The sequence below is a fragment of the Ptychodera flava genome, chromosome 2 (genome assembly GCF_041260155.1).
Source record: "Ptychodera flava strain L36383 chromosome 2, AS_Pfla_20210202, whole genome shotgun sequence".
Lineage (NCBI taxonomy): Eukaryota > Metazoa > Hemichordata > Enteropneusta > Ptychoderidae > Ptychodera > Ptychodera flava.
In genome coordinates, this window is record NC_091929.1 from 24,436,114 (window position 1) to 24,460,217 (window position 24,104).

Here is a 24,104-nt window from a genome sequence, read left to right on the forward strand (position 1 = left end):
TTAGTCTTAATCATCTCTGTACATGTTAATAGTTGAATTTTGACATAAATCAGTCAAAACTGCATGAATTCAAAGGGTATGGCAAATAACACTAGACTTTATTCACAATTATTTCTTGTCGATACAATAATAATCTTGGAGTTATGGTATTTTCAACTCGTTCAAATGAAAAAACAAAATGCAGATTTAAACTTCTGCAATTTAAAAACCTCACAAAATTTCATCTGTCTTGAAACGTGTTTGAGGTCATAGTTCAGGTCACGATTTGCCCCGGAAGTTTTTACCATGTATTTTATTATGATAACGTTTGGCTATGGTTCAGAATAGACTTCTCCTCTCCTCTCAGAAGGTACGTACCGGTCGTTGACATTTCACTTTTTTGTGAATGATAAGAAAGCAAGAGAGCAATTGACTTAGGTTGAAATGGAGATCAAAGCCCGTAGTATTATCCATGCATGCCAAACACATTTTTTCTCCTCATCACTTACTATATGGGGAGAACCATTTGGTTTATGGGAAAGGTGGGTATGGAGGATTTTGAAAAAAAAAATTGTCACCAGGTGAGATAGAAGAAAAAATTGATCCTCTAATTTACTGCCTGAGAAAAAAAAATGTCATTAACAAACAGAAGTGAAAAAAGGTTGTCACAATGCACCTGAAATGAGCAAATTTGGAAACCTTATTCTCATGTAATTCTTTACCGGCGCGCCGCCATAGGCAACGTAAACATTTTTACCGCAGGGAATTCTTATGTTTTTTTCCCAGCACTTATGATATAAGCATAAGCAAACTACATAGGTCTACTTTACACCTCATTGTCATGCACTCAATGTTTTCCTTCCCTTTTCTGACCCAGGAATTATATTCAGGACTTCTGTTGCAATATCTCAATGGCATACATATAGGCACTATCTAAAGGGGATTTACCGGTTTGTCGCCATGTATTCGGAGGAATGTGAGGGGTGGTCACTCAAAAAATTGAAAACTTCAGGAAGGCATACTCAAAATGTGTAGAGAAAGAAGGGGGGCTTGGGTTACTCAATTTTTTTATGCGAAATAAATTGAAACACCTCTCATATTGCACCATTGCACACATCCATTTCTCAAAATTTTCAGTGCAAGAGAGGGGCACCCCCTCCTTGGGTGCTCTCCCCGCTTTGGGTGTTCTAACAGTTTTACTGGTAAAAGACAAATTGAAAATACCTCTCAGATTGCACTAGACTGCATCATTGCACTTTTTCTCAAAATTTCCCCAGGATCTAGGACAAACTTAACTGTTGTGAATTCATCCTTTATTATCACAGAAACATATGTTTCAAATACCATTTTGACAGTTAAACATATCATATTCAGGTGCTGGAGAAATAACACAAGAAGGTCACAGATTTTCCATTCCTGTATATTCATTTTTCTTTTGTCTCTGGCAAATAGAACTGTTTTTCACCAAATGTATAGTCATTGTTTGGTTGTTGAATATTGTGACTCAAACACTGATCATGCAAAAAATGTAAAAAAAATATCACTGTTAAATGTCATTTTCAAACAGTTTTACCCAGTGCAAAATAAACTGAATCTCTCTTAGATTGCACCATTAAACACATCAATTTCTCAAAATTTCCAATACTAGAGGGGGAACCCCCTCTCGCGCTCTCCTCTTGGGGTGTTCTAACAGTTTCACTTTGTAAAAAGCATTAAAAACACCTCAGATTGCACCAGACTGCACCATTGCACACATCAATATCTTAAAAATTCCATGCACGATAGGGAAAAGCCCCTGTAACACTTTCACCTAAGCCTCTCGCATGTTCTCCCCCCCTACTTGCAAATTCTGACCAGTCAGATATCCTAGTGAAAATCCTGTCATAATACCCATCCAAATTAAACAATATGGTTAGATACTGATTATACCTTGAGTTTTTATATCTTTATTTTGTTGTGACATTGAGTTTCATTTTGATGGGTTCACCTTTTTTGATCCATCATGAGATAACTGATGATAGTCTAGCAGAGTACATCAGGATTTGAAGGTCTTTACTGTTGCTGTAGTTTGTAAATTTTACAATTACATGTATTGGTATGTAACTTTTCTAAAGGAGGGGGGTAGTCAAAATTTCAGAGTTAGGGAGATTACTCGAATTCATCATGGTTGGCGAGGGGGGGTCAATTGGAAATTTTGGAGTTTCCGATGAAATTATTTTGACTCCCCAGGCCATAAATAATGATGGCTCCCTTATATACAATGCATTACAACCTTGATAACCAATTAAAAAAACATTGCACTGCTACTCTATTTGAAAAAAACATCAGTGGAGGTCTGCAGTAGAAAAAAAATTGCTGTCACTCTGACAGGAAAAAAATTTGCTCCCATACCACTTCTCCATACCCCTCCCCATAAATCAAATGGTTCACCCCTATTTACGCTAGACATAACATGATCTATGCGTACTCCCTTCCGTCGTTCATTGCTATCTAATCTACTTGTGTCATACCCTCTAAGTGACACAGTCTCTCACAATGATTAGCAGCTCCACGCCGTGCTCCCACTCATTCAAGCTTCCACCACGATCAAGTGCACATCCTTAAACTTCTACTCACCCTCCACCACAAAATAAGGAAAGATAGAAAGAAAAAACCTTTTAACTAACAAACGCATCATCGCTGCAAGGTAGCAGCTTATAAATAAAGTGAATTCTAACTTTTTACATGTTTTGACAGCTTAAACCCAATAAAGTTCCATGGGGGTAATGTTATAGGCTCAAGAGAGTGTCATGTACCACATTGCCCGATGTGAGGTTGGATCCTGTGAGGAATACCGCCTTCCAGGCCGCTATGACACCTAGACTCCAATGCCATGGCAGCATGTGCATTCCCTAGTACATGACCTCAGGGGACAGGTAGTGGGGGACTACCCTGTGGCAACATGCTGTTACAATATAACACAGGTTGAAATTTGTTATAAACTCGATAAAATGTATACAATTGAGGGTCAAGCATATTTTTGTTATCAAAAACTCAAAATAAATTTCATGGGGACATCCCCTTCTCTATTCACCTTTCTATTTATTGTCTATAAGTCCTCTCAATAAAACAAAAATGTTGAAGATTATCTGAAAATGTGCCTTCATGTGGTTATTGTTTTAAATGTAAACAAGTTTACTATACTAAACTTACTTCATCAGCAGTAGGGATGTTTCCGACAGACTTCAACACATTGTGCCCATTCTGTGTAAAATAGATCATTATAATGAGAAAAAAACTGATACATCATATTAAATGGCAAGTTATTTCAACAAAATAGTCTGTAGCATAATGTATGTCTACATTCTGGAATTAGCACATACCCGGATAGAATTAATTTGTAAATGTTAAAGCCCCACCAGATGTATCTCTTGAAATTTGTTAACGTCAAATTAAAACTCCTATTCTATCTCTGTTTTCTCTGAAGTCTGCCCTCTTGAGGATATGGGCTTTGACTGCATTAGGAAACCATTCCCTTATGAAACATTTGACAAGTGAATTCAAATTTCAACGGTCATTTTGATCAACGGTCCTGCAATTTTAAAAAAATTGTATTGTTATTAAAGAAACATACCATATGTCACATACCATATTTACAGTAAGATGAAGCCAAGCCATAAGAGAACCGTTTTACACATTTTGAAATTGAATGTATATTCCACATGAAAATGTTAGAATTTATTTACTAACCTTTTTTTTGGCTTCTTTGCATTTCTTTCACAAATATTTTGCAAAACCTTTAGGTTTACTTTTGCTTCTGAGGCAGAACGAGCACGCTTTTTAACCTTAAGTAAGATTTATAAAGAAAGATATTTAAGCAATAAAGCACACCCAGCGATGGTATACCACAAGATTTTGACAAATTCACGACCTATATGAACGAGCGATAGCGAATGCATATGTGAAGTGTCAACTGGTCAAAATCGAGTGGTATAACCGTCGCCGTGTGTGATTAATTGCTATTATATCATAACAGTATATTGAAATTCTGGCGTGGAACGTCAAAAAACAGACTTTTACTCAAGCTGAGAGCTCGCCCGCATGCCTGCCATGGTATATCGCCAATATACCTGGTTGTTATTGTGTCTCAACCAATCAGATTGCAGCATTTCCGACATCAATATACTGGTACGATATAATTGCTATTATATCATACCAGTATATTGATGGTGCAAATACACATATCTGATTGGTCAAAATGCGAAAAGAACCGTGGTATATTGGCGATATACCACAGCTGGCATATGGGCAAGCTCTCAGCTTGAGCAAAAAATCAGTTTTTGACGTTCCACACCAGAATTTCAATATACTGTTATAAAAGCAATAAATCACACACACACAGTGACGGTATACCACTTGACTTTGACCAGTTCACTTCATATATGCTCTGTCACTATCGCTTGTGCTATATGTCATGAACTCGACAAAATCTTGTGGTATGCCATCGCTGAGTGTGCTTTATTGCTTTTAAAACTCTGTAACCTTATGGTGTATTGTGGTTATTACAAATAACAGCTCAGAAATGTATCATGAAAGCATATAACACAGGTGAATAATTAGAAAACAATTTCATGAGTATATCTTTGTGGTTCTTGTGTTCATTTTCACAATACCAATCAAAACAAAGATTCCGTGGCAAAACAAGTACAAACACAGGGTGGCATGAATGCTAATATCCTTACCTTTTGCACCAGAATATGCAATATCATGTACTATGTGTCATGCAGTATTATGCTGACAGTGAGATCCTATGTTGGCTTTAATAGATCTAACTAAGATTATCCCAGAATAATAGGATGATGACCAAAGTCCTAGCCAGGTTTAAAACCGACCTTGATATGTTCTGTATGTACCCGGTATGTCAGCTTCAACTATCATTCATCTCCACCTATAATTTTTCAGATGTTGTCAGCTTACCTGAATTCTTGAGATGATGCATCATTTTCATCATCATCACTCGAAATATACATCCTGTTCAGGATCCGCCCACGCTTTCCCTTTCCAGAACTGGGGTTTCTGGTGGATCATGGTCCCCTGTTCTTAAAAAGTGTTCGAGATGCCTTTGCAACTTCAGTTTATCATCTAAAAAAGTTGGTACCAAATAGCATAGCATATCCATTTAATGATCACACTTTTATGTGAGAAATTAGTGTTTCAATAATAGCTACTAGCCTGCAAAAGCAACAAGCAACTTCCTCAAGCCACACATGAAACCTCAGACTGAGATGGTTTTTGCTTTCACATCACAAATATTCAAATGATTGATTTGCAATAACATGTTTGTTGTATTGTACAACATTACTGTGAACAGACAAAGAAGATAGTATTTAAAATAGAACATTGCAGGGCCTTGAGAGCATTGCACTGTATTTAAGTATAGGCCTCTTTAATTGTCGTGAAAATTATGCATGAATACAAGAAGACAAATATGGTGATTCATACTTTAATAAAACGCAACAGAAAAAATTACCAAAGTTATACCTAATATTTAAGATCTATCGTTTGGTATTGGGAAGTCCAGCATTTAAAAGATGATAAATAAAGAGAATATGCTAGACCCCAGCTGTAAAAAATAGATGTTGTCTTGGTTGCTTTAGGAACAAGAATGAAAAAAACTATACATAAAGACCTGTGTTATCCGCTTCACCTGTATACGCAACTAAGTGATGATCTGTGAAAACAACTGAAATATTTTTGCTTTAAGGATGTTCAATATAGAAAAAGTATTTTTAATTAAAATACAACCGTATACTGTTTACAAAGTTGAAAGTATTGCACAAGAAAAAAAAATAACTCACCTCCCACTTCTATAACTCTCGCAACACATCTTGAAAAAAAACCTCGGCTGGGCCATTGAACAATAACTTCAGGCCTGGTCTTATAAAATTTAATGGTATGTTTCTCATTGCCCTCGATCCACTTCACTTCGCCGATGTCAGCGGTTTCTTCCTCAGTAAAATCAAAAATTGCGTATTTCATTGCATAAATTCTTATCTTTACATAAAAGAAAAGTGACCCATGGAAATCTTCAGTACTACGCACAGTGCTCGCTCGAGATATTCAGAATTTGAGCTGGTGCGCGCGACATTAATTTTGTCGTCTGCCGGTTTACTGTAATTAGGATTAAACCATTTGAGACTCTAACATAGGGAATGGTTCAGAAATAAGTAACGGTTGTATTATTTTACCGTTCTATGCCCAAAGAAGCAAGTCACGATTTTTAACATTAACGGAGAAGTGTATCCCCCCCAAAAAATTAAACTCCATAATAAGCAGATACACAGATGTTTGCTTATGAGTGTATTACCAAACAACCCCATGTACAGAATAAACCAATCCGAATTACGTCATCAATCCACTCAAACGCCATAGCCAGATAGCTCGTGCAGTGCGTACTTTGTTTTCCCACGGAGGGAGCGTGGTTTTCCGTAGCTCGGCAAAGTTGAGTCAGAATGGCCTTCAATGGTAGATATAAAAAGTATCTGTTGGACTCTGCATTACCTTTACCAAAGAGAACGAAGATACGTCGAAGCAAGACACAAGCCGATGGTGATGGAGAGGAGTTCGACAGCGAATTTCCCCACAACCACGTCAACCAGTTGACGTTAAACCAAGATGACAGCTCCGTCGCACTGCCAGTGCCACCGGTACGTATTAAAAATGAAGACTAACATTTTTTTTGTAAAGGTTATAATACTCTTTTGATTTTGGACCTTTCGTTAGACACTGATCTACCAAGGCAATATTGTTCGTTTACATTGGCGTGTTATTCGCAATGTTTCCTGTAAACTTCCGCTGGTTCTCCTGTCTCATCATCGTCTGTCCAATCCGTCGTTTTTGCTATGCGAGATTGCGCCTTATCGTTCGTACCCGAACATTATGTAAGCCATCAGAATAACACCTATTTATTTTTATAAACGGTTGAATAATCAGAGTCATTTTGTATCAGAAAGAAAACCGTAGTCGCGAGCTTGTTGCTGTACTCAGTAGGGAATCCCCGACATCATTTTGACCCATGAAATTTACATTTGAATAGGGTGTGTTTTGATCGTGTTGGCATATCTCATGAACTGATTGGGCATCACCTACATTGGAATGAGATGCCACTATATATGCTAATAACTTCCTAATATGGTCTGTAGTCAGGCGCATATCAATTAAGGCTGTATGCGCCTCGATGGCGAAAGACTTAAACTTTTCATCAAACTTTCCACATCGAAACTTTCAACCATTCTCTTACCAAATCAACAATAAAAATCAGGGGTCACTGTGCAAATTTTTGAACTAGCGAAACAAATTACCCAACATTTTGCAATTTTTGAAATTCAAAATGGCCGCCATCCCAATGTTAACTCTATATAGGAGAAAATTAAAATTTGGATTTTCGTAAATCTAAGACGGTGAAAATTTTTCGTTCTCCAAGAGCTTTAAAATGAACCTCCACAAGTGGTAGATCAGAAAAGAATTGTAAAAGTTTTAGAGTCCGAATATCTGTTCCCGAGGCGCGATCTACCTTAAGCTTAAAATAAATTAAAAACATGGTCACTGCTGCAGGTGTTTAATTACATTGGGATCAAACTGAAAGTAACCCATCAGTAAAGAGAGCAAATATAAGTCTTAAAGTTTGAAACCAATTTACATATTGTTTTCACAAATGTAGGCTGTAAAATAATGCAATATGGATTTATATACATGATTTTAAATTATGGCTAGTTTATTTTTTTATTTGTTGTCTTGTAGTCTCAAGAAACTAGTTCAAGTCATGCATCTGAAGTAGATATGGACACAGAAACAGATGATAGTGGAGAAGAGAGAGAGGTGAGGAAAAGATCTCAAACTTGTAATACTGTCTGCCTTAACGTATGTATGTATGTATATATGTATGTATGTATGCGTATTTATGGCTGAGTGTCTATGTTACACAAAGTTGTTATATTTACCATACATACTAAGATTTTACTAGTTTTTTTGAGTGTATTTTTCATGCACGTGTCCTTGTCTCAATTATTGCTAAAAAAAGAAGTATGAAAGCATTGATATTTACTTACATAAATTTAAGGACATTTAACATACGGTGTTCAAATTATAATACACTCGCTTTTTCATTTATAGTCGTCAGAAATCCATGGAGGTTATATGCACACAAGGAACACTAATTCAGAAACTGATGGATACAATAGAGAGGTGAGGTTAACCAAGTGAATTTATGTTCAACATTTATGTTTCTGCAATTATCTTTGTATGCGCATTTAGAGACATACAAATGTAGATCTGTATGTTTCTGTGTGTACTGAATGCAGGCAAGACTGTGAGACTGCTGACTGACTGCATTGTTTTTCGCTATTCATCAATTGCAAATAACTCATACCTGCCAAGCCGTCCAATGCAGAAATACAATCTACCACTACAAGTTAACTCACTCTTTACAATAAGTTAAAGAAAGTGTTTTATATAATTCAATTAGGCTGCACAAATTTGAAACATACAATCAAGACCCAAGGTTCAATTAACCATTTGTGTGAAATTTATGCTTAGAGTTTGAGGATTAGGGCTTCATGAGCATGGATATTTGTTTTCAAGTTTGTATTTTAGTTGATTTTCATATTTTAGAATATATATACTTTGTTTTGTAACCCAACCCAACCCCCCAACCCCCCTTGTAGGTTTTGGTGACCTAGGTGACGTCAAACATAATTCCAAATTTGTGCAGCCTTATCAAATATTGCAATTACATGCGAGATAGTCAAAATTCATGAACTAAAACGCTTTGTTTTGGTTGTTCTCATATTCTGTATAGTAATTAGTGCCTTAGCTTCTTAAATTTGAGCCAACATTCCTATCTTTCTTATAGTGGCGCGGCATAAGCAAAATTTTCATAACAATTGTGCATTTTATGATAAAAGCCTGAAATTTGGTATGAATGTACATTATCATAATATCAATCAATTTGGATACCGAGCCACCACAGATTAAGCCTCGTTCTGGTGTGGCGGCCATTTTTAAATATGGCGACCATCAGTCACTATAAAATCCCCTACTTGCTGCTCTACGGATGATTCTGTGGGGAATAGTGGATGTATTTCCATCATAAGTGCCCATTTAGATTACTATTTGCATATTTTTATAAGCATAGAGCCTCGTTCTGGTGTGGCGGCCATTTTGAAACATAGCAATCTTCAATTACTGTAAAATCCCATAGGTGCTGTTCTACGGATGATTCTGTGGTGAATAGTGGACGTATTGTCGTAAAAAATGTATATTAAGATTACCATTTTCATTGTTTAATGTTTGATTATTTCATTTTCTATGAAAAGCGAGTTCTCTTAATAAAATTATTGACAATATGGCTGCCACAAGGCCAAAGTGGAAGATTCAAAATTGCCAAATTTAATGTTTTTTACGATGAGCAGCTGTTAGCTGTCCTGTGTAAGTAGACTTTCAGAAGGTACCGTTTGGAGTTTTTCATTTCCTTTTTATTTGTAATCGTTGATGCACATGTTTCAACCATTTTTAGGGTTGTAGCTGGTATGTGTGCATCACACGTACGGCACACTCACCAGATTTTGCAAACTATTGGCCTACATCGGCCCACGGGTATGAAGAGTTTGAGTGTAAGAACAGCGTGTCCCATGTTCTGCCAATGGATGGGGGTTCTTGAGTAGAAACGTTGAATATGAGCAATATTTTGACATTCTAATTATCGTTTCTAAACTTTATAATTAGCCATTGACGAGTTTTGCAGGGCGTTCTTGCTCAAAAGGCCTAACATGGAAAATTGTGCGGGGAATTTAACCCAATCCTTCACTCTTGTTCATCTACATTCATACATAGGTCTACATACAAAAAACATAATGATATTTACTGTATAACAATTTTTTTAAGTTTGAACGCTGAAAGCAATAACATTTTGGGGGAAAATCTCTTATATGTCCCCATAATTGTCCTCTTAGAGATTTATCATGTAAACTACAATTAGTGGCGCCATTTAGAATTTGACAGTCGCAGTTTAGATTCTTTTCTTAGTTTACTATTTGTTCTGTGTCGTCACTGTCTACATAGTTGTGTATAAAGCTGAGTGTTGCGTAATTGCCTTTCGTATTCGCGTACGTAATCTTTTGTAACATTTTAATGACGATGCCCCGACCTTAAAGTGTCTGGGTTTTATGGTAATGTGTCTATTGCTTTCAAGCTTGTTTATCGATTCTTTGGGTACGAGAAATGTTTTGTTTCCTTGTTTGAAATGATATCTCTAGAAGTGTAAGTTAAGTAGCTTCCGGTTAACCTTCAAGTTTTATGTTCTCTGTTATTCAGGGAGTCTAGTTTTATTTTTCTTTGAATGGGTGTTGTTGCGATTGTTTGTGTCTCATGATGTAGCGTAGTCTCATTTTACGACTATATTTACTGAAATCCTGAAGTAGTTTTATTATGTTTGGTTTTGTTGGTGTCGGAATGAATTTTAGGCCTTTGCCTACTGCTATTATTTCGGTGTTTGTTAGTTTGAGCGGTTAGTTTGATGAATTTCATGTTGTTTGTGGCTGAGACTTTGTTACTGGCAAAAGAAAGTTTAACACTTCAAAAGTAGGGCCATACAAAATTATTGGAAGAGCCCTTTAGACCAACCAGGTACAAGTTTCCCGAAAAGTGCCAAGTACATCGAACTAACCCAATATTTGAGGAAAAACATTGGGAACAATAAAACTAGTCCATGGGCCATAATCCCAAACTGGTCAATTTTTGTGTGGGCGCGGTGCTGGAATGATCATATTTCGAACATCGTGTATTCTGGTCCTAATCTTGATAGTACACAATTTTTTATTCACATGCAAAAACATGGTACCATAGTCATTAAATTGTATTACTCAATTTTCTTTCATTTTAACAAACATGAAGGATAGGGAAAGCAAAGCTCAAACACAATCCTGCACTTTTGTCAGTGATATCCGTGCTTGGCACTCCCCGGACCTGTGCTTGCTCTTGCATGGCTAGTCAACCGGCGAATATTTTATTCCTCTCCATGGTGTTTACATAGGCTGAGACAACAAGTTTAAACGACAATCCTAGACAATTGCCAATCATGTTTTGGTTATCCACTTGACACGTACACCCAAGACCTGAGGAAGGTAGTGTTGGGTGGCCAATTATCTGATCAAATGTGATGTATTCCTTCTTATATAAATAGTAACACTCTAGTCAAGATTGAAACATAAACCTCAGAGATTTGGCTCAGCAGAAGACTGGTTTAACAAGAGTCTAAAATCATGATTTTACAATACCCTTCAAAACATGACTCTAACAGCTATTGCATTCTAATATGTTTTCTGTTAAAAGTCTATCTCATATCTATGACGCGTCCCGGTAGTAAATAAAAGAGATTTCATACAAGGCAGTGCCTATTATTATATGTCTAGGTAAAAGGGTTGTAGAATTTGAGATAAGCAGTGACATTACTTTTCAATAAAGTTTGGAGTATGGCTAAGTTTTGGTCATATTTATAAAAGCAGTGGAAGATATTGCATATTACAATTTGTCATCTGACGAAGAATAAAATTACTTTCCAATGTTACCCCATAAACCATGTTATGTTAAAATATAAGCTAAGCAGATGACTTACAAGGAGACAAGCCATTGCATCCCAATAGTTTTGCTGTTGAAAGTCTTTCAATTTTTGACGTATGCCTGTAGCAAATAAAACATATTTCATGCAAAGCATTGCCCTTTGTAATATGTCTAGGTACAAATTGGTAGAATTTGAGATAAGCATTGCCAGTAATTTGCAATGTAAAGTTTGGGTATGGGGTAAGTTTTGGACATATTTTATAAAAACTGTGGAAGATATTGCAAATTACAATATGTCATCTGAAAGAAGAATACAATTACTTTCCAATGTTACCCTATAAGCCATGTTATGTTACAAATCGAGCTCAGCAGATGACCTACAAGAAGACAGGTTTAACAATACTATGATTTTGCGGTACTCTTCAAAATATGACCAGTAGAGCTATAACATCCCAATCTTTTTTTCTGTCAAAAGTCTATTTCACATGATAAACATCTCCCTGTAGCAAATAAAACAGATATCATACAAAGCATTGCGTTTTGTATTATGCCGAGGTAAAACATTGGTATAATTAAACATTAGCTATAATTTGCATGGCAAACTTCGGGTATCGGGTAAGTTCTGGTTCTATTTCATAAAAAAATCTATGGAACATTTGCATATTACGTATGTCATTTTAAAGACGAATAAATTTCCATTCTAATGATACCCAAAAAGTCAGGCTATGTTGAAAAAAGCTTAGCAGATGACTGACATGTAGTAGTACAACAAGACAATGCACGTGGGTATGCGCAAATAGTGATTTTGCTGTACTCTTCAAATCACAACCATAAAAATTATTGCATCCCTTTTATCTGTTAAAATTTTATTCTACAGATCCCAAGGCTTCTATAAATACAGTTTGATATCCTAGAGGTGCATGTACCCCTCTAGCCCATGGCCTAATATTTCTTGACTGCTGTAGTGTCGTCCCTTTGATAGGATTTAATATTGTACATTTCATGCATAAGAATTGTGTTTTTGTCTGTATTTACCCGTTTAACAAGTCAGACGATTAAGAAAAGTTGAAAAAAAATTGTAAATTACTCTTCCCATATTTTCTAATTGAAAATATTCAACCCAAAATACTCAACGCGTTGTGCATTTGACATTACTAGGTGAGAAATACCTTGTCTGGCGGCCAATTTGAAAAAATGGCTGCCATGGCAACGCTTCAACAGATTTTCAGTGGCTCGGTATCTGAATTTGTTCAACACATAATAAGACACATCTGAGCCAAATTTGGTGCTTTTATCAAAAAATGCACAATGGATTTGCCATGCCGCACCACTATTATTCCAATGTTTCTCGAATGATGAGTTACAACGGCATACCAAATTTGACTCACAAAAGTAATTTGGTGAATTCACCAAATAAAAATGGATTTGTCGCTTTGGGTCAATCTTGACGGGTGCAGCTAGCTGGCAGGGTACGCTTACCCATTCTGGACACCTGGTACCACCATTATTTCATGGTATAAGATGACCACATTGCCTTTGCCATTTTCGAAATATTTCTTGGACCAGGTAAATTTCTTAGTTACCTTGAATGATAATGATTATTGGACTTAATTTGATGCCTATTAATATATGAGGAGTTTGCAGGCTGCTTGTATCATACAGGTCCATTACAGACCAATTGGCTAATGCCAAGTACAGTTTAATATAGATTTAGAGTAACACATTTTTCACTATCTAAATGTATTTTTAGTCGCCGGGAACCAATGGAGGTCATGCATCAGAAGCCGAAACACATGGAGATGATGAAGTAACAAGAGAGGTGGGTAAATCATGGTAGACTGAGACTCTACAGCTTTACAATTTCTGTTAATTTTAATATGTCTACCATCTCCTAGCCATAAATGATTATAACATTCAGTTTTAACTGATATATCATAACTATGAAGATATTAGCCTCTTTATCTCTGTAATTCCACTTTAATAACCTGATTACATTAAAGATTTTATTTCTGGAAATATCAGTTTTTTCTTCATTCCTTAGCATCTTATTTCACAGTTTTTCACACACACAACTAACATCTATATGTATTAGATTACCATATCAGTGTTCTGCCAAGGCTGTGGCCTTGCGCCATTGCCGCTACCAATATGTAAAAAGTACTTTAAAACCGTTTTGACGAATTCTTCTCAAAATAGTTGTAACACTTTCCTTTCTAAAAATGGACTTGCCAGTAATCCGAAATAACTTATAATCCGAAAACATTACCCTATACCTGCATGCAGTGTCTATGAACCGGACGTTGTGCAGTCGATCGGGTCCAGCTTCATTCCGTCCCTGACTCATTAACACCTCTTAATTATTCAAAGTAGAATCTCAAGCTGCTAATCCCATAGACCCTTTGTTTTCTATCGTTCAGTGTGCAGCATTTTATATTCAGAGAGATACTTACAAACAGAGAATAGTTTCCCTTGAACACCCTGTTCATTTCAATTTGTATATCAATCTCATTTGCATATGGCCTGATAAAAATGCAAGTTTATCACGCATGATTTTAATGCAACATATTACAATTTTGATCGCTTCTGAAGCAAATAATGCAATGATTTGGTATCAAAAGTATCCCTTTAATGTTATCTGCGTGTAATGGGGGATACAAATGGCAGAGATTACCTGTAAGTAAGTAAAGACCCATGTCTTGCATATTGCATATTAGCATCAGTGTGCGAAATTAACCTTGGTCCGACGGTCCGAGACCGAGAGATTTCTTGCCAGGCCGAAAGTTTTTAACAACATGTCGGTTCTTATGACCGACTGAAATTTGGAATAAATGATGAAATTTCTCCATGAAGACCTGTAACATATGCAGATGATGACTGACTTTGAATCATGTGATTCAGACTTGAATGCAATGCACCTATCAATGTTTTCCACCGTGGGAGTGCGGGGCAACAGGGGATATTGATCGCACTTCGTGTCCTGGTAGTGGGAATTTGATCTCTATGGTACGCCAGACGGGGAGAGGGGTGGGGGTTGACAATGTTGCAACATGGTAATTTTTGTCTCACGACTTTTTGTATTTACGAAGAGTCTAATCCCTTTGATCGAGGCGCATAGCATGGTGCAGCTGATTATATACATTCAGATCAGTATGAATTATGTCCTTGCATGCAGATTCTAGCAATGGAATGGATTGATTTTGGTGCAACAATGCGATAAAATATTATGATAAAATATTATAATAATACTCTTACTCAAAAGCATAGTATTAGTGGAGAAGTTGACTTTGATGGTCGTTAACAACTACATTTATTGAGGACTGGCAGTTTTCTGTAAGGACCTGAAGCTTTGGCTTGGTGCAGGCCCTTCCATGACCTGAAGCTATTTTCTCTTAATTTCGCACACTGATTAGCATATTGCATATTTGCATATTAGCTTGTAACGATGTGGATCTTTCTTTTTCACTAGAAACATGAAATACGACAATACAGATGTAATAATAAACTATTTTCAAAGGCATTTGTAACTGTGTATTGATGACATTGTAGGATTGGTCTTACAACAGTGGCTCAGAAGGAAACAATGAACAAGATGATACAGACAGTGACAGAGAAATTAATGTAAGTCGATGATATCTCCATTAGCTGAAACTAGTCTTCTTTTCTGGTATTTTTTTGGGGATATCAAATGTAATTCCGGATCGAAAACCTGGAGCAAATATCCTTGATAAATTGTCAAGGAGTGGACGCAAAATCTGGTCTAAGCATCATAGTCTGGCAAGTTCAGATCATATGTACCTACAGATGGTCTGTAATCCAACATATTTAGACACTAAGTAGAGTTTCATTGTGAGGAAGGGGGAAGCTATTCCCCAAGCAGGTATGTAGGAGTATCTCAAACCATACACTCCGAGTTCCAACACCGAGTCGACTTGCATACTCCAAGAAATACTGCTTATTAGGACTTGTACTCCGAGTACATGACCTACTCGGAATTGAATACGCCGAGTAATACGTGTTCCTATAAATGCATATTTTGCCATGCCGGACAAGAAACGATCTGTCGAAAAAAGGTATTTTATTACTCACAGAGTTCACAGCTGGCGCGGATCGATATGTCGAAAGTCTGCTCTTTTGAAAAAAAATTCATTTTCACGATGCCTTATAATCTGTTGCGCAATGTATATTTAACCATGGTCCCTCCACAAGGAGCGACCGTGATTTCACCCTCAGAAGAAAGCTGCTGCCAAGGCCAGCAGCGAAGTTTTTTGAAAGATGACTTAGACGTATAAGTTAAAGTAAAACAAATAAACTTCAGGCAAGTCCAACCAGTTACTCAGTTCAATATCAGAAATAGTTCCATTAGCAAAATAAGTGCATGACATCACATGTCAAGTCAGGTCATTATTTTCGACTAAGTGGTCACTCGCACTCGGTTCATACCATACCGTCCACAAGTACACTGTGCTCATTTATTTTGAAAAATTATTAGTTTAATTATTTTATCAAGACATAAATATGCCTAAAATGCTTTGGCAAGTCTATCGCCACGCTAGCAAACCAAGGCCAATACGTCACAGGTTGACAGGTCATTGGATAATGGCGTCCTTGTTCTAATTACATTAATTTCATTTTATGTGAAAGAAATGTGAAAGAATGTTAAATCCTAGACTTTGCTTAAAACTTTTTGACACATTGATTGTTCAAATTCTTTCATATGCTTCTGAAATTTGGGCAACAGAAATCACTAGTACTGATAATTGTCTTGAAAGTCTTTGTATGTCGTTTTACAGATTTATTCTAGGAGTCAGTAAACGTACTCCTTTGGAAGTCATAAAAGCTGAGTTGGGTAGACTACCATTGAAGATCTCACTTTATATGTCTGTTATAAGATATTGGTGTAGACTGAACAGTTTGCCTTCAAATCACATTCTTAAAAAGGCACTCACAGAAAACAGAAAAATTCAATCTCCTTGGGTGAAATTTATTAATCGCAATTTGGGGGATTGTAATCATATGCATGTTTTCATTTTATTGGGAGTGATATCATATTGTCAACTAAAGAAGAAAATAAAAGAAAATCTTACAAGTGAATGTTTGGGTTCATGAAGGAGAAATCTGTTTGATGATGTAAGAAAAATGGAAATGGTAACAAATTACGTACATATAGAATTTTCAAAACTCAAGTTTGTCTTCAAAAATTACTTAGAATACTTGTCTGACTTTACACTCCGTAAAAATTTGTCCAAATGCAGATTGAGTGACCATAATGGGTATTGAAATGGGAAGGAAAAGTAAACCTAGATTACCTTTGAGTGAAATAATCTGTCAGAGATGTGATCATAATGAAATTGATGATGAGTTTCATTTATTACTTTCTTGTAAAAATCATACTTCAGAAAGAATTTTATTGGGACATAGTAGTGGTACAGATTTTTGTACATGTTATAGTCTCTTAGAAAAAGAAGAAGTTGTTAAAAAGTTAATGGAACAAAATGTTCTTGATCTAGCTGTATTTCTAAAGAATACAAATGTATGCTGAACCCTCCAGCAGCTCCGGTCTGAAAAATGTCCTGGTAACTTTTGTCATTTGTTGTTCAGACTTTTACTGTTTTCTTAAAGAGCACATGTTTATACTGAGCTCAAGCAGCTCCAATGAATGTAATTATTGCATGTTTTCGTATTACAGAGATGAATGGTTGTTTTTCTTTCTCTGTATTGTTCACTTACATTTGTAACACATCTTGATGTACCATACCATACTCTCTGTTAGTATGTGTCTAGTAAATAAAGATTGATTGATTGATTAATTACTCGCCATGATGCATCATGGTGATCATGAAACGTTGTTGTGCCCAACTCAAGTCATGTATCAAATCAGGATCTGATTCGGTAATGAAACAAAAAGACAAGACAAACTCATAATTTGCGTGACAGTAGCTACACTCGACAACAACAATGACTTGAGCGTGTTGTACAAGATACACAGATCAAAGATCAGACACATCGCGTTAACAACTCTTTTCTCTGAGCGAATGGGAGTACATGTACTGTATATGCTGTTTACAAATTTTTATCACGAAATTGAATATTTCCTGAGTTTTTTTCAGCATTTTTTTTCTATAAGTAAGTGTAACTCGGCTTATTCAACTCCAAGTAGGTCATGAACTCGAAGTATACAAGTCCGAGTAAGCAGTTTTACTTGGATTATGCAAGTCCCAGTACTCGGACTTGTAAGTCCGACATGGTTTTGGAACTCGGAGTATGCTGTTGAAGGCACTCTGACATACCTCCCCCCAAGTGTATATTATGGGAACCTCCACCAAGAATCTGATCCAGGATGTAGCCATGTCCATGTCATGTTAAAATGTATAAAATGTTGTCGTGGAAATGCGGCCGAGGTGCCGAGATTTTTAGGTAATTTTGATAAGTTTCTCATCAACTTGAATTTTCATGTTGCCATTTGATGTTAAGGTTGAATGCGCCTTAGGAACAGATATTGGGACTGTCAAACTTTGATAGTATTAAACTGATGTACCACTTGTCGGGGCTCATTTTTAGCTCATATTTGGTTGCCCAATGTGAGATTAATGTATAAGCTGGAGTAGGTGGCATCTGTATGTATGTGTGTATGTGTATGTATGTATGTAGGTATGTATGTACATGTAGTATGCCCCCCAACATCAAAAACTCACGAACCATTGCACTTTGTGAGAATGAATCCTGGCTATAGATTGAATTTTGTTCAAATGAAGTTTGCATTGCCAAAAAATCATGCAAATGAACTTAAAAAATGTGAAATTGGTCAAAAATTTGATTACTCAAGAACCACTGTTTTGATTGCTCTGAAAACTGACATGCATGTACCTTAGGTGGACCTCATACAGCTATATGTATGTGTATGATTTATTGAATATCATCCAGCTTTCATTGACAGTTAAATAACAGTTAAATAATTTATGTACCAGATGATAGTCAAGAAAAAATTCTAAATAGTAATTTCTTATGTGTTACATATTTCAATAGGAAGAAGATCATTACATGAATGAAGAGATGTTGGAGGATCAAGAGGTGGGCTATCCGAAGAGCAAATACTATTAATTCTTCAAGCATTTGTTTTAAGACACCACTTGACAAAAGAAGCTTTACAAGATTTACTTTCAATAATGCATTTAGTAGCACCAGCCATGATACCAAATTCTGCATAATCTATTTCAGAAACATTTCAAAGACACACTTCTCACATTTGATAGGCATTTTTATTGTGAAATGTGTAACACATACATTGGTAAAAATGATGGAGATTTGCCTAGAGAGTGTCCTGATTGTAATACACCATTTGTCAAAGAAAGGTCTCTCAAAAATGGCAACTTTTTTATGGTATTTCCTATTACAACTCAATTGCAAGACTTATTTGAGAACCATAAAATCTATGAATGTGTAAAAGAACCACCAATCGTCAATGGTTTGCAGTATAGAAAATTATTGAGAGAAGGTAGTATTGAAAGAGAGGATATTACATTGTTGTGGAACTGTGATGGCATCCCAACCTTTCGATCATCAACCTTTGCAATATGGCCCCTACAATGTACCATCAATGAATTGCCACCAAAGCAATCTAAACAACATGTCATACTTTCTGCTTTATGGTTTGGCACAGAAAAACCAAGAATGGATTGCTTTTTGAAACCATTTATTGATGAATGTAGGGAACTGAGTGATGTTGGGTTTGAATGGAAGTTTAACGATAGGGAAATTAAGATAACTAAAGCCCATATGCTAACATGTTCCTCAGATGCAGTTGCTCGCCCAATGCTTCGTAATACAAAGCAGTTTAATGGTAGGTTTGGATGTGACTGGTGTATAAACCCAGGGGAGCGAATTCCAAAAGGCAATGGATTTATAAGGTCATATACTATACAAAATGGTATAGTTCATAGAGAGCGAACACATGCAGAATTTCAAAGATGTGCACAAGAGGCAGTTGAAAACGAAACAACTGTTCTTGGTGTGAAAGGCCCAAGTGTAACACTTTTAATTCCAAATTTTAACATCATATCTGGTTTTGTCCCAGACTACATGCATTGTGTTTTATTAGGTGTGGTTAGACAATTTGTCAATTTATGGGTGGATACAGAAAACCACAGAATGCCATGGTACTTGTCAAATACAAAAAAAAAGAGACTAAATCTTAGAATAGGGAATCTAACCCCACCCTGTGAAGTAAGTCGGCTTCCAAGAAGTATCTCACATAAACGATACTGGAAAGCTTCAGAATGGAGAACATTTCTCTTGTATTATTCATTAATCGTACTTAAAGGGCTGTTACCAACCTTATACCTTAAACATTGGTTTTTACTTGTGTATGGGGTGTATACACTGCTAGCAGATTCAGTAAGTAATGCAAATTTGAACAAAGCACATACAGCTTTGCGGCAGTTTGTGGTTCAAACTCAACAGCTGTATGGTGTTGAAGAGTTATCATTCAATGTACACCAACCATTACATTTATCAAGTTGTGTAAGAAACTGGGGCCCTCTCTGGTCATTTTCAAGTTTTACCTTATATCTTAAGTCTTTATTCAAAGGAACACAATATGTACCCCTTCAAATATGTGAGTCATTTGCTCAGATCAGGGACATTCAAAGGAGGAGCATGAGGGTGTTTGTGCATGATTCTCGAGGGAAAAGGTTGTTCGGGAAAAGAACAAATGGAGTTACTGAGCATACGAGAGCTGTTCGCTACACTGCACATTTTACTACATTAGATGTCGGTGTAACTAAGCAGATGTCTATGCATGAATGACTTGCAATAGAGCACTTGATAGGAGATAGGGTTAGAAATACTAATATGAAAGTTCACAACAGGTTTGTTATTGCTGGGGTATTATACACTTCTGAAAATTACACTGTAAGTAGTAAGAGAGTCAATCATTGTATTCAATGTGCAGATGGCAACATGTATACTATCAGAGCAGCTACAGTGATCAAAAGCCAGTGTGTATGTGCAGCGGCATGTGATTGTTTAGAGATGCCAATTCTTCTTATAAGGCCTCTTCAAAAGATAACAAATAGTTTGTTTTCTCTTCGTGAATTGAACATTTCATCGTATTTCATTTCAGAGCACAGAATGTCACATTTAACTCAGGCATGTCAACCATCATTTATTGTGAAGAAATGCTTTTATTTGAATACTGATGGAAATGTATTTACTGTACCACTAGCTAACTCAGCAGAACATGAGTAGCAGGGTTCGAAATTTATTTATTTTTTTGGTGGTCAAGTTTGACCACCAAATCAAATTTTGGTGGTCAAAAAAATCAGTCATTATCAGAGTGTAATTGTAGTTTTTGTCATGTCCGTGCGTGCGTGTGTGTGTGCGTCCGTTCATGCAGATTTCTGAGAGACGCCTGGAGCGATTTCGTTCAGAATTGGTACACAGATTACTCCTTATTTCAGGCATATGCACATCAAATTGTTTGCAATCCGACCAGATATGGCTGTAAGACGGTCATTTTATTGAAAAAGTGGAGACTATCAAATAGGTTGATTTTCCTCCGTTGTCCTCGTCGTCCGTCCTTGTCGTCCGTCGTGCGTCAACAATTGCATTCTCCTCTGAAACTGCAAGTCTGATTGCTTTGAAATTTTATATGCAGTTCACTTGGGGTGACCTCACTTAAGTTTGTTCAAATCGTGGTGAAATTTGCGTATTTGTATTTTTGGGGCATTTTTTGGTTTTTTTTTGGTAAAAAAATCTTCTCTGAAACCGCTTGTCCAATTTCTTTAAAATTTCATGTGCAGTTTACGTAGGGTGACTTCAGTCAGATTTGTTCAAATCGTGGTGAAATTTGAATATTTGTATTTTAAAGGCAATTTTTGTCATTTTTGATAAAAAAATCTTTAAAAATCTTTTTTTTCAAAACTACCAGTCAGATAGCTTTGATATTTGGTACATAAGTCCCTAGGGGACCAAGAACCTAGGGTTCAAAGTGTGTAGAAATATGCAAAATTGCATTTTTAAGGCAATTTTTGCCATTTTTGGTCAAAAATGTGTTTCTCAAAAAGTACTGGTCTGATAGTTTTGACATTTGGAATACAGGTTTGTATAGATTGACTAAGTAATATATATTGAATTTCTGATGAAATCTGTAATTTTGTATTTTTGGGGCAAGTTTTGCCATTTTTGGTCAAAAAATGTGTATTTGCAAAACTACTTGTCTCATAGCTTTGAAATTTGGTATATGGGCTCCTACAGATGAACTAAATGATATTTATTGAAATTATGATGAAATCTGCAATTTTGTATTTTTAAGGCAATTTTTGCCATTTTGGTCAAAAAATGTGTATTTCCAAAACTACTCATCTTCATACCTAGACGTATTGTTTGAAATTAGACAAAATACACTATATACTAAGCTATATGACAAAAGAGACGATTTCAATTTTGAAATCATAAACTTTCCTCTTTGTCGAGCAATATACCATAATCTCCAGCTTATGGCGTGTATATTTCACAACTCCTTAGATACAGTAGAGCATGCAATTCATATGAAGACTTACGAGTTAGACACAGCCTTTTAGCTCAAAAGTTAATGAGGCAAGGATTCTCAGAAAGTAGATTAGTGAAATCATTTAAGAAGTTCTATGGTAGATACGGAGATGTTGTATCAAAATATGACCTGTCTGTTACTCAAATGATGAGTGACAGCATACCAAATTTTGACTTACAAAAGTAATTTGGTGAATTAAACAAATAACAATGGATTTGTCGCTTTTGGTCAATCTTGACGGGTGCGGCTAGCTGGCAGGGTATGCTAATACCCATTCCGGACACCTGGTACCACCACTATTTTGTGGTTCAAGATGACCCCATTGCCTTTGTCATTTTCAATATGTTCCTTGGACATGGTATATTTATTAGTTACCTTGAATGATAACGATTATTGGACCTGATTTGATGTCTATTGCATATGGAATAATTTTCGTAATTAGGTTGATATGGCGAGAAATGTTCTGTCAACATTCATGACACGTTATACAGATGTTGAGCTCACATTGCTTCAACCTTGAATAAAGACATTATATAGTGTTATGTTAATTAATATTTAATTTACATATGTAATGAATTTTCCTAATTAGAATGATATGTCCAGAAACACTTTATCAAATTGATGAAATTGTAAAGATGTTGATCTCACAGTGATGTAATACAATTCATTGACACTTGGCGGTATAGTTTATGAAATGTGGTACACGTGATAATCAGTCAGTGTTATGATAGGATGCAAAAATGTTTAGCAACATCCTGTTGATTAATTACTAATTGACTTATTTAATGACCCTATGCACTTAGTATGGCAGTCCACATTGGTTTTACGTTTTCACTTCTATGGAACACATCTTTAATCACAGTTCTAATTAATGAACATGACTCTATCCTCTCCAAGGACTTGTAATCAAAGAACCCATTAACATGTGGGACTATATGTCATCAACAATGACTTGTTCTTGTGTAAGTCAGGATCCAAAGGTGAATCAGTGGGCTGCATCTTGTTCTGGAACCATTCCAACATTCTGCTACACATGTTAAGTTGGTTTACATATGACATCATGCCGAGTAAATGCACTAGAAAATTTTCAGTATTTTCACAACAGCTAGATCAACTTGTGCACTGCATGAGTGACTGACAGACTGGTTTTATGTAATGTCTTGTTTTACAGATTTTATCACGAAAGGACAATTACTGCCGATAACATGACAATTATTGCATTTTTGGAGTGTTGTGAAGTTTTATAAGAGTTGTGTATCTTGATCTTTGTCACTTTAATTAATAATTAGACATAATTTTCAAGATTTTATGCACTGTTTGCAGACTTTAATCGAAATAATCATAATAATAAACAGTAAAATAAAGAGAGACATTTGTCTATCCAAAGGAACACCTCACTTGAGTAGAGTGGGGTTGAAGGACTGACATTGAACTAGAGTGCAGGGACAGTGATTGAACAGACGAGACGTGTACCTAGATAACTGCTAAAATATCTATCTCCGAGGACAATATATTGTTTCTGGATACTCCTAACAATAAACTGAGATAGGCATGTAAGGTTTACAACTCTGCAATGTACTTGTTAGTGTGACCTCCGAAAACTTTGTGGTCAAGATTGACCACACAAAATAGAATCTGGTGGTCCGAATGAGATAATTGGTGGTCTTTTGACGCACGACCACCCGGTATTTTGAAAATGAGTAGAGTATGCATATTAGCCTGCATGGATGATAGTTAACTACTGTAAAAAATAAAAATGATTTTACTTAATGGCTTTTGGTATGTCGTCATTTAGTTTAAGTTGTAATGAGTGTAACGGAACATGAAAACAACCAAAAACAATGTCCAACTCAGATACTACACCCTGCTTTTAGATCTCAACAAAACATGCACATAAAACCAATTTATGCACACTGAGCAAAAAGAAATCAAGAAATACATATGATGTGCAAACTAATGAGTTAACAAACCACATTCAAAATAT

General features: G+C 36.0%; 2 protein-coding genes across 2 annotated transcripts in view; one reads left to right on the top strand and one right to left on the bottom strand.

The window, feature by feature from the left end:
- The window catches only part of LOC139117472 (uncharacterized), a 316,985-nt gene that overhangs the window by 195,189 nt on the left and 97,692 nt on the right, over positions 1-24,104 (bottom strand). The gene's annotated exons all lie outside the window — the stretch shown is intronic.
- Positions 5,420-20,009, top strand: LOC139117419 (B-cell CLL/lymphoma 7 protein family member A-like). The gene is made up of 6 exons (XM_070680524.1): positions 5,420-6,665; positions 7,759-7,836; positions 8,131-8,202; positions 13,325-13,393; positions 15,121-15,192; positions 18,598-20,009. Exons 1-6 carry the CDS (start codon positions 6,471-6,473, stop codon positions 18,670-18,672), a joined length of 561 nt encoding a protein of 186 aa, XP_070536625.1. The 5' UTR covers positions 5,420-6,470; the 3' UTR covers positions 18,673-20,009.

Coding starts and splice junctions, on each gene's coding strand:
- LOC139117419 (XM_070680524.1), top strand. CDS start 6,471: ATGGCCTTCAATGGTAGATATAAAAAGTATCTGTTGGACTCTGCATTA. Junction 6,666..7,758: donor TCGCACTGCCAGTGCCACCG/GTACGTATTAAA, acceptor GTTGTCTTGTAG/TCTCAAGAAACTAGTTCAAG. Junction 8,203..13,324: donor CTGATGGATACAATAGAGAG/GTGAGGTTAACC, acceptor ATGTATTTTTAG/TCGCCGGGAACCAATGGAGG.